Source organism: Nothobranchius furzeri, chromosome 6, assembly GCF_043380555.1.
Source record: "Nothobranchius furzeri strain GRZ-AD chromosome 6, NfurGRZ-RIMD1, whole genome shotgun sequence".
Taxonomy (NCBI): Eukaryota; Metazoa; Chordata; class Actinopteri; order Cyprinodontiformes; family Nothobranchiidae; genus Nothobranchius; species Nothobranchius furzeri.
Window position 1 is genome coordinate 48,324,265 of NC_091746.1, and position 12,097 is coordinate 48,336,361.

At 40.7% G+C, this 12,097-nt stretch overlaps 1 protein-coding gene across 1 annotated transcript in view; it reads right to left on the bottom strand.

Moving 5' to 3' along the window:
* Window positions 1–6,090: 6,090 nt before the first annotated feature.
* LOC107395423 (transmembrane protein 132D) overlaps window positions 6,091–12,097 on the bottom strand; it is a 45,653-nt gene continuing 39,646 nt past the window's right edge. Inside the window, exon 10 of the mRNA XM_054744224.2 lies at window positions 6,091–8,353. Within this exon, the coding sequence (XP_054600199.2) occupies window positions 6,878–8,353 (1,476 nt within the window). The 3' untranslated portion in view covers window positions 6,091–6,877. The remainder of the gene's footprint in view (window positions 8,354–12,097) is intronic.

Consider the following 12,097-nt stretch of genomic DNA (forward strand, 5'->3'; position numbering starts at 1 on the left):
GTAAAACTCAAGTGCCAGACCGTAGGTACTGACACGCGATCGTTCATGTCGGTTCATTTCCTTTAATGTTTTCTGTCTTTTATTTGCGTCTGATGTGTATCGCTGCTGTGGAGCGGGGCGCTTCACCTTGTCCTCCGACGCACAGATCACAGCAGGGAGCGCTCAGCTGTTTTCGCGGTCGGTAGATCTGCCTCCTGAGCACGGCCACAGTAACAATCAGGTGTCGCCACCTCAAAAACTAATTTAACACGCGATCGTTCATGTCAGTTCATTTCCTTTAATGTTTTCTGTCTTTTATTTGCGCCTGATGTGTTTCGCTGCATGCTGTGGAGCGGGGCGCTACGGGCATCACCTTGTCCTCCGACGCACTGATCACTGATACAGCCGCCAAACAGCAAGCGCTCCGCTGTTTTTGCGGTTGGTAGATCTTTTAGTACTGCAGTTCAAAGGTAACTCATGAGGTGAATATATATGAACCCAGGTAACAGTTTTTCTTTAGGATTGAGAGGAGATGCAGGAAGATAATAAACAGACAGGACAGAAAAATAGTCAAATAAAAACAAGTTAGTTTTTGTACCTGCTGTTGCAACAAACAGACACCATTGAAGGTCATCAGAAGTGAGGAACAGAAAATGAAATAATTATTTTAATGTTTAGAGCAGCAGGAACTCCGAGAGGCTGCAGGCGCATCAGTGAGTTTGCGGCCGCTGCGCAGGGGGAGGGGGGAGATGGCTGAAGCAGGAACTACCGATGTTAAAAGAAATGTGTTTAACTTTGAAAATGTGGGCGCACTTTTAATTGTCAAAAACTCCAGCGAACCATTAGTTCATTTTGCTCAAATAGAAATAGAGGCCTGCCTCTAATACTGGCCCTCCTTCCAATAAAGGCCTGGAGCTTGATGAGCTTGAGTCAAATACAGGCCCGGGCCTGTATTAGAGGATTTACGGTATGTCATTGTGTACCTTCAGGAAAGCTGATTGTGTGCTTCATATGCGTACAATCCCAGATTTACAGTCACCATGACTTAATAAGAGATTACTGATTTTTGAAGGAATCTTTTTCAGTATAATTCAACACATTTCTGAGCAGCAGCAGTGCATCGTCTCATCGCTCTGCCTCCCGGTCCACCTACAGAATTCCTCTCATTTTGACCCATTTTGCAATTTCAGAAACACTTGGTTATTAATTATCCAACGAATGAAGTGAATTATGTTACTTTTTTGTTGATTAAACAAAAAACGTGTCTATTTGGGTCAATTTCATATCATGCTTACAGCTTCTAGGTGCAACTGCTCTTCTGAAACTTCTTCAATTCTGACAAAGCCTTTCTTCTACAATCTGTCTCATTAACAAAAAGAACTCCCCTTTTGCCTTTAGTTGCTGTCTTTGTAAGACTGGTGACATTATCTGAAGATGCACAGTGAGCGCTGACACTCTGCTGACAAGCACTGACAGCGATGAGTGTAGCGAGAAAGCGCGAGGTACTTTGTCTTAATGAGCTGCCATACGGTTTGAGTTCTCTTCCACCTGTGATTTGAGTTATCTCTCTCTCATGTCTTTACTCTTTCTAAAATGGATGTCTGCTTGTGGATGTCTTCTTTTGCTGAAAGTATCTTTGTCTGTGCTGTTTGCTTTTACTATTGAAAAAAAATATTTCATACGCATTTATTTAGTTTATGGAGATGTGGAGTTGTTAATTGTCCGTAACAAACCCGCAGAAGGAAGTGGTCCGACTAAACGCCTGATTCACAATGAATACAGAACGTCTGTGGTCCGGACTCTGTACGGCTTCCGCAAATACTAAAGAATATTGTGTCCATTCAGAGCATTTACACCGGCAGCAGTGCAGATCTAGACACAGAATTTCGCATGGAGCAGGTTTTTCCAGGTGCAGACAGAAAACAAGACAGGGGCCGTGAGGTGTATTCAGTTTATATTACAGTGTGTATCCAATTATTACTTTTATAAATATTTCGCACTGTCATATTTTTGCAAAGTTTAACATGTTGAGCATGTTGAGCATAAGAAGCCAGAGTGAACATCTGATGAAGATCTAACAGACTATGGGGGTGTCCAGAGTTCCAAAGTACCCATGGGCCATTTGCAGTCTTTAGAATGATTTTGTGTGGTGCTTGACAACAACAGGTTTTTCTTCTTTTTCTTCTGTGGAATTCTGAATTTCAAAAGACTGATGTCATGCGTAAACTACTATTTTAATCTACTTTTAGGTTTAACATGTTGCATACACAACTATCTCCAGCTGGCTGGACTGTTGTGACGGTCTTTTGTCTGGTCTTCCCAAAAAAAAAAAAAGCTTTGAGACACCTGCAGCTTATTCAGAATGCTGCTGCTAGAGTCTTTGCAAGAACCAAGAGAACCAAACACCACTCCTGTTCTTAAATCACACTTAGTCGTCGTCTTCCTCCGCTTATCCGGGTCCGGGTCGCGGGGGCAGCCACCCTTTCCCGGTCGAGAACCATGGTCTCAGATTTGGAGGTGCTGATCCTCATCCCAGCCACTTCACACTCGGCCGCGAACCTACCCAGCAAGAGCTGAAGGTCAGAGCTGGATGAAGCTAGGAGGACCACATCATCCGCAAAAAGCAGAGATGAGATTATCCTGCCACCAAACTCGACACACTCCACACCACGGCTGCACCTAGAAATTCTCCCCATAAAGTTAATGAACAGAACCGGTGACAAAAGGCAGCCCTGGCAGAGTCCAACCCTCACTGGGAACAGGTCAAAATAAAAAATAAAATACTTAGCACACACATTTAGGAATGTATATACCTTACATACTATATATATTATTACTTAGATTAGCCATTTTTATATTTTGCTTGTTTTTACGTTATTGTATTTTGCACAGCTGTTGCTGTGAAGCTCGCACACAAGAATTTCACTCGCATGTACTGTACCAGTGTACCTGCACATGTGACGTGACAATAGAAGCGATTTGATTTCATTTGATTTGATTTGGTCCGACTTACTACCGGCTATGTGGACAAAACTCACGCTCCTCTGGTAAAGGGACTGAATGGCCCTTAACAGAAAGCCACCCACCCCATACTCCTAGAGCGTCCCCCACAGGGTGCCCCTGGGGACACGGTCATAAGCCTTCTCCAAATCCACAAAACACATGTGGATTGGTTGGGCAAACTCCCGTGCCCCCTCCATCACCCTTGCAAGGGTATAGAGCTGGTCCACAGTTCCACGGCCAGAACGAAAACCACATTGCTCCTCCTCAATCTGAGATTCAACTATCAATCAGACCCTCCTCTCCAGTACCTTGGAGTAGACCTTTCCAGGGAGGCTGAGGAGTGTGATCCCCCTATAGTTGGAGCACACCCTCCAGCCACCCTTCTTAAAGATGGGGACCACCAGTAATAATAACAATTATTATATTGAATATATTTTGCAGTTTCAAACTAAGACTTCTCTGGGAAATTGAGTTGGACAGTTATTGTGCCAACCAATCACGCCAGTGCTCATGATGAACAGAAGGAAGATGATAATGGGGTATATCCTCAAATATAATTATAATTATGTAATGACCATGTGACAGACACTGTCACTTTTTGGCCCCTAGAGGCCCTCAGTACTCTGCCTGCACAGCTGCAGGCTGTTAGATTGATTGAGCCTCCCTGTTAAAAGGGAGCTCTGGCTGTCATTCTGAGAGAGACTTCAGTTGGGCGTTAACACGGAGGTGTTGTACAGCAAAAAGTGACACAATTTGACATGAAGAGTAGAAAGATTTAAAAGCAATTATAAAACAAACACAAACTTGTATTTAAAAGCTTGGTGGGACTGAACAAAAATGCAACAACCACGCATTGGTGAGGCTCATTGTGAGTAAAAGTTATCAGATGGCTTTTAAAATTGCTGAGCAAAGGGGCCTGCTTCCCACCGGCAGGCAGATCATTCCAGAGCTTTGGCCCCAGTACTGAGAAGACACCACACCCTTGTGATTTGAATCTGGGCTTGGGCACTATCAACAATCCCTGCTCTGCTGTACGAAGGGGCCTCGATGGAGTGTAAAGCCTGATTTATGCTTCTCCGTCTGCGTCAGTGCGGAGACACGCAACGCCATTATCCGTCCTTGTGTAGGGATCTGGTAGGAACGCAAGTACGTACGGAGTCGAGCCCACTTTTTTAAACATCCGTCGAACGAGACAGATTATGCAAGCTTGTGATTGGTCAGGACGCCGCAGTTGCTTACAGCGCCGCCATTGCAAAGACAGCCGAGGATAACTAGCGGCAGACATGGAGAAGCTTGAAGAATACCTCGCGAAAAAACTCTAAAAATATGAACGTTTAATTCCCCCGTGACTGGAGGAGTGAAAAGATGCGCAGCAAGCATTTTATTTGTGGACGGAAATGACAGGAAACGTGGGTTTAGAGTTGGGGAGAGCATGAAGAGGTGGGAGAATGAGAGACAAATATGTCCGTGTTAAAAGTCTCTTATATACACAAAAAACACAATATAAACACACTATCTTGGACCGATACATGACAGGATACCACAGAACAGCGCTACACCCTCTGTTGTCCTGCCGGGCAATTGCTTTGCAACACTCTCCAGGAGACAGAGAAGTATGAGAGCAAAACGCTTCAGTCAATCCGTGCGTGTCTGTCCCTTGCGGAGCTGACGGAGAAGCATAAACCAGGCTTTAGGTTTAATAAGGTCTGATAGATATCCTTGAGGCCAACCTGTTTAAAAATTTTAAGACTGACAACAGATCCCTAAACCAAATTCTAAGAGATCAGAAGCCAGTGTAGGAATGCTAAGATGGACGTGAAAGAAACTGCTTAATCCTAACTATGCTCCTGAGATAGAAACAGCAGAATCTGATCGTTCCATTGACCTGGCTGTCCAGTATGAGCTCCACATCCAACTTCACCCCAGATTGGTGACCACCGCCTTCTCAAAAGGTGCTAATGAAGGAGAGTCGACCTCTTGTGCTCCTTTTGTTAAATGCAACAAAAAAGGTGTGTGTGTATTTGCCTGTGTGCAAGTGTGCGTGTGTGTGTTCGTGTGTGTGTGTGCAGTTTGTTTATCAGCAGATATTCAATTATTGTTCTCATGAGTCACCTCTTCCATTTGCACCTGCACTTCCCCCCACCGACCACTGAAAACACACTTCAGAAATAAGTGACCTTGTCTCTTTTGGCCCACATTATAAGGACTGCACTGCTGAGACACTCCGCTAATGCACACTAATCCTCCAGCACAATGACCTCAATCCTTTAAATCTGTCAACAGGGAAGCTGATGCTCCAGATTAAAGATCCAGCTGCAATGATACCAAGGGACTTTGCTCCTTCTCTCCTTCATAAACTCACATTATTTACACTCTAAATTTGTTATTATGTGCAGAGTATTCCTGGCTGCTTTTAGTTGATTTTTGTGTAATACTGTTGATTGTAACAAGATTGTTTTACTGTAATTTAACACTCAAGAAATTATTGAAAGTGTTGCCTTCAGGGACTTATTGACATCAGCTTAATGTGAAGAGGTTAAAACATGAGCCTGAAGAAAGAATAAAAATACGGCAACATTTTGTGGAAATCACACATTTTGCAAGGGACAACCCTCACAATTGTGCTGTTTTTAATAACTCAGATGAGTGCAGGAATTATTGCTCATACATTTATTAATGTCCAACAGGAACATCTATGAATCAGTGATCATCAGATAAATTAAAAGAGATAATTTTAGAAATAATGTGTTAAAAAGACACTGGAGAATTCAAAATGAAGTTTTATGCTTCATCTTTGATAAAAGGAAAGAAAACTAGCTATTTTTTAAAGCATATGATGAAAACATGTCAAGCACATTTTTTAAGCTTTCCTCCACTCAGTGTGAGTTTTTTTTTCTTCTCTGCAGCAGCACAGATTCCTAATATTGGCATGCAGGCACATCAAATACACTGCTCTCATAACGACTTTATGCAGAATGATGACATCAGCTCTAAATCACATCCATGAGTGATTAAACATATTTAAATCCTGCTGATTCATGGCGAAGCTTTAGCCCTCATAATCCAAAATTAAATAAATTAGAAAATCTGTGTACTTTTCTGTTTAAAAATAATGATTTAAACTATAAAACATTTTTATTTAGCGTTTTTCTTTATTGATAGACAGTCATTGGAACAACATGTCACATTTTGGTTTACAAAAAGGAGAATAGTTATGTAAAAAATGTTTTTTTTTTCCATTTACACATGAAAAACTTCAGTTAAATATGTAATGCACCATGTCAGGAAATTGGATGTTTAATAAATCATACAAGCAGACTCCTCAGGAGTTGCCTGAAGCCAAAATTAACTGTTTAAAATGTCAAACTCAAATGCTGTGAAGGCTCTATTGACAGAACCGTGAATTAGATTAGATTCTGGTGAATCTCAGTTCACTCAGAAACTCATGATGAATGTTTTCTATTTTAAGACAAAATACAACATCTGCAGGTATTTGCAAAAAAAGGAGTTAGTTAAAAATCAAAGTTATTCTCATACTGCATTAATCTGACATCTAGTGGAATCTGAAGCTATTCCTACAGACATTGGAGAGTTTTACAAAAGTTAAATGAAATAATTACTACTTTTGCATATAAATGTATAAATAAGTAATATTTACAAGATAGATTTTGCAGATTTGATTATTTTCTAGCTTTCACACAAAATATATACCTTTGTGCCTACAGATTTGCACCTAGAAGACACTTTAAATAAAACACGTTTATGTAACTTCAATGATAACGTCCTTACAGGTGATTCATCCAGTTTTAACATATGCAATTGTATTTTTTCTTTTACGAACAACACCTCAAGTGTACACTTCTTTTCTTTAAATCACAGATCCGATCATGTAAATTCACTGGGGCTCCCCTAAAGGTTTGACTACAGGCCACGGCATGTCAGGGAGAGGTATTTGTGTCTCAGGAGGGGCTTGCTGCTGTTGCTGACTGGCCCAGTTTAAGTTTGCGCCGTTCTTCTTCAGTGCAGACAAGTGCTTGATGTCCAACGTGGTGAAGGTGGTGAACTGTACCTGATTCCTCTTGCTGGTAGGGGAATGTAGAGGCTCGCTACGGTGTGGTCTCGCCAGCAGTGTGGCTGAACGGTTCGCCATGGGGTCGATAGCTTTTGCCTGAAACTGATGCTGTTGGGAGCTGCTTCTGATGCGGCCCAGAGTCGCCGTTCTCTCTGGGATAACTGGAGCGCTCACCGTGGGTAGAGGGCTCTCCAGGTGGCCCATGGAATCGATGGAATGACGGGACTCCAGGGGGCGCTGAGGCTCACCTTTTAGCGTAGACGCATGTGCCGGGGGTACTGGAGCTCCTGGTGCAGCAGTGCTCTGATTGTTGCTCCCAAGCCATACCCAGTCATGCTTATGATCTTTTGGGTCCACACTCGGCACTGGGCCTCCCTGTACAAGGGTCTTCTTATTTCGGAAACACAAGTTATATGAAGCACAGTTGAGCAAAAATGCCAAAATGGCCACACAGGAGACCCCCACTAATGAATACATGCCAATTTCCAAGTCCGACATTGCTCTAAATGTCCTGATGAGGTCGCTCTCGATTACTGTGGGCCATTTAAATTTAGGAGGTTCCTTGTTGGGTGTTTCTGCTTCAGGAACATTGTTGTTAGAAGATGAATTGGAGTTGTCGATCATATTTCCATAACTCTTCTTCATCTCACCTGCATCTCTGAAAACGCCCACTGTTGGACTGGCCATGTTCGGTTGTGTATTTTGGCCTATGTTGCTCGTAGTTGCAGAAGTGGTGACACTAACGCCACCTGAGGCTGTTCCTGCTGTGGCTTTGGTTGTTCCAGTCCATGCCACCTGTGTCTGCAGATATCTATTGGAAGATGTAGTTGAGGTCATACGTTCTGCCACAATGGACTGCTTGTTGGGTACCGTCCCTTTGACCAGTTTTTTCTCCACCGCTGTGACAGCGCTTTGTGATGTCACTGTTTTAGGCTCACTCACCACTTCTGACATTTTTTGATCCACGTTGTTGTTGTTTTTATCAGAATCTCCCACGGCTCCTGTGACACCTCTGCCACTCTGGAAGTTGGTCTTGAGGATCCCTGTGCCCACAGCCAGCTTACTCTTCCTCTTAGACTTCTGGCATTCTTCACAGATCCTCAGCTCCACCCTCACCTGCCTCCCCCGTCCCTCACCTTCACCTTGGGCAACTGCAAATGCAGCCTGTGGGGTGCGACGTATTGTGGCCACCTTGTCATCTTGGGTGGAGACAGTAAGGGAGTATGTGCTGCGATCAAAAAGCTCAAGTGGAGCAACAGCCCCATCGCTGAACTGCACCCAGCAGGCGACTAACGCTTCCTGTAGAAAAACAGAGCAAAGCAATTAGTTTTTCTTAATTATACAATGAGAATAGCAAGTTCCGAGCTAAAATGCTAAACAGATTTGTAGGCTTGAGTCAAATAGCTTAACAAATAGTTTTCCTCTGAAAATGAACAAAAGCAGCCAAAGTTAAAAATTTAAAAAACTAGCGAACCTTTATAAAGTCTTTATTAACTGTCAAAATCTCTCAAAACCTTACAAAATACTTTCTTTATCTATGCTAATTTCCCCGTTTGTGACATCATAAATGAGGACATTTTGAAACGTCTTGTTGTAAGCACATAATTTATTATTTTTTTCTAAAGTTTTTATTTATTTATTCACAAATAAAATAAAACACAAAACAGGTTTGCAAAAAGAAAAAAAGAAAAAGGAACAGAAAGAAGCAAAACGTATGTCATCTGTTCCCCTTAACCAAAAATAAATACAAATGACAACAAAGTTATTATAGTTAAAAAAATGTCTGACCTGGTTTACTCTTTTAACTTTGGCAATAAATGGAGAGAAAAATAATACATGCACAACTATTTTTTTCTTTTCATTTAATGAAAGGAGAAAACAATCAACGCAAAACAAAACACACAAAAAAATAATAGCTAAAAAGAAACAAAGTAGAACATACGATGTGTTTCCCCTTTCATTCTCTCTACTTCATAAATATGTCTTTCTCATAGCATCATATAAGCTAAGCATTTTTTTATATGTTTATTAAAGATATATATTGTTTTGGTATTCTTGATTTCGGTACTTAATTTATTCCACATTTTGACTCCATATATTGATACACAATGCTCCTTTTTATTTATCCCATGTTTTGGTATTATGTATATTTTATTGCCTTTCAAATCATAACTACTCTTTCTTTCCACAAATCTTATAATCAAATTAGTTGGAAGGTGCTTTTTGTCGACTTTATACATAAATTTCAAAATACTATAATCTACTAGGTCGAAAAATTGTAATTGCTGATCCAGAAAATAAATAGATGGATTTTTTTCCAGGGACCCACGTGGCAGTACAAAAGGATGCAAAAGGTGAGTTTTTCCTTCCTGCTGATTTTCCTAAGACCACCTGTTCTGTTTCATGTCCCAACATCAACTTTTGTAAGCAGCAATTGTATCAATCAATATATTTTTCTCTTTTATTTAATCACATTTTATAATATATGCCTTTCACGAAAATATTAAAAGGGGCCACAACATGGGTGACATCAGGAAAAGAAATACACTTCACATCATGACCCACTTCCTGTGTTTAACATGAACCACTGGGTCATCCCGGACGACCTATATTTTGTATTTGGACACATTATGAGTCGCCCTGAGCATATCATTACCAGTCACAACTGGCTGGTCATCTGGAACAGCAGGTTTGTTATCGATGGGGCAGAGCAGCAGGAAGAGTGCAAACGAGCAGCCGTCCAAGCAGCTGAGCTCTGGTCAACGTCGGTGACAGAGCGCTGCTTTAAACTTGGCAAGCTGCCATGGCTGAATGTGAGTGAGCTTTTAAAATGATCATCTGTGCTCTCTGTCTGCCTCATCATTGCTCTCTCACAAGGAGATACAAGTGCCGACGACGGTTAAGGTCCAGAAAACATTTACGCTGAAAGAAGCAGAAACAGATTTTTTAAAATACATATTTTACACCTTTGTATATTTTTCACTCATTTAATCAATATGTTTGGAGTGGTCTCTAGTAGGAATGAATGCCTCGTAAGTTGTACTCTGGGTACCAAAAGCCCTGGTGCACCTGTTTCAGGATCTAGAAGATTGCCAGATCAGAGGAGAACTTCAAATATGGAGTCTCATTTCCTGATATTTGGACATTTCACCTCTGATTTTCTACCAGAAACATGATTCTGACTCAGTTCACTTTGCAATATGGATGTTTTATCTTCACAAGCCTGGAGGAGTTCTGCCAAGAGTAGAACTCTTTACCATTTAATTAAGAGGTTCATAAAATGTGAAACATCATAAATGTTCAAAGAGACACCGACTGTTATATGTCCAATGATAAATATTGACAACAACAGTGATAGCCTGGGGTTGATCTGAATTGCCAGCAGGGACTCTCCTCTAAATCTTTTATTCAATTCAGTCCAAACCAGGAAATTATTCGACAAACTACAATTTTGTTCAAATACACAACAATCACTTATTTTCTAAATCCAATTTTTACCTGGATTATACTTGTCACTAGCAACATTTTTCTCAGCAGCATCCATAATTTGCACTTTTAGAAATGTTTTAACCTTTGGACAACTGGTGTGCAAATACAGTTTAACCCCCAGAAACCCAAATTTAGAAAACAACTGCAAAATATTTTTTTTAACTTTCACATGTTGTTCTAGGAGGCCAGATAAATGGGCCTATTTACACATTTTAACAGTCAATAGTGTTGCAGAACTGAACAATAGGACCTATTAGCAATGTAAATGTGGTTTTAAAAAGAAAAAAAATTGGGGAAGGTTTATTTTTGTAGACGTAAATCTGATGTTGTAATATTACAACTGAGGGTCTGGGGGTTAAAGCTTCTTTTTGTTCTCCTTTAAACATTTAGAATGGTTGGACAAAATATAATCTGATCGACGGGCTGACTTAAATCTTACATGGCTTTTATTTTTATAAATAAGACAGAAGAAATGAATGGTGGAAACGTGTCTGTCTCTGTTTGCATACAGTTTATGTTCCTCTTGTAGCCTCTTCTGGTTAAACATTCAAATACCAATCAGACTGGATTTCCATATTTACATAGAAATCCACATCTTATTGGTCAAATGTAGTGTAGTATATTGAGCTTAAAAAGCACCCAAAATACATATGCATGCTAACCCTACACTCGCAAACACAAAAATGCATTTCTATGATGTTAAGTGTTTAATTTTTACACAAAAGACTAAAAACATTTTGTAAAATGTGAACAATGAGCTGCATATTTACATTTTAGATGTGTGAACTTTAGAGTGTCATCTATTGTTACTTTATGCACCATAGACAATTACCTAATTAAAGTATGGAAAAAGGCAGTGGAGGCACGTCTGGGGTAAAATTGCCTGTAATGGTGTAGCACAGTATAAAGCATGGATCTGAGAGAAAGCAGAACAAAATTAAACTCAAACAAGAAGTGTATGAGTCAATGTTTTGTTTTCTACGTTATATTTATTTATTTTTTGTTTTGTTAGTTTTTTTCTCATTTTTTATTGTATTCAGTTTTAGATTCTTCAATCTAGGTCAGGGTTATGAAGCTATGACAGCAAAATGAACTTTATTCCTAAGTTTTGTCAGGATCTGCTCCTGTAGCCTCCTGTGTCTGTTGTGTCTTATCTCCCTTGTTAGCGTTGATTGAATTCACCTGCCCCTCGTTACCTTACCCACCCGTTTCCCTGATTATCCTCATGTATTTAAATCCTCTGTTTGTGTTGGTCTGTGCCAGATGCTTGTTTTGTCTTACTGCTGTATCGGCCAGCCAGCCAGCCAGCCTGCCTGCCTGCCTGCCTGCCTGCCTGCCTGCCTGCCTGCCTGCCTGCCTGCCTGCCTGCCTGCCCCCTAGAAAAGAAGTATCTTCATAAGAAAATGGGGGTACACTTTACATTGAGGGTCCTTTTATTAATGTTACTCGGTGCATTATTATGCATTAGTAAACTGTTAAAGTATTAACAGATGCTTAACCATAACATGTAATGCACTGCTAAGCAGACCCACCACCACCCTTTGCCCTAACCTT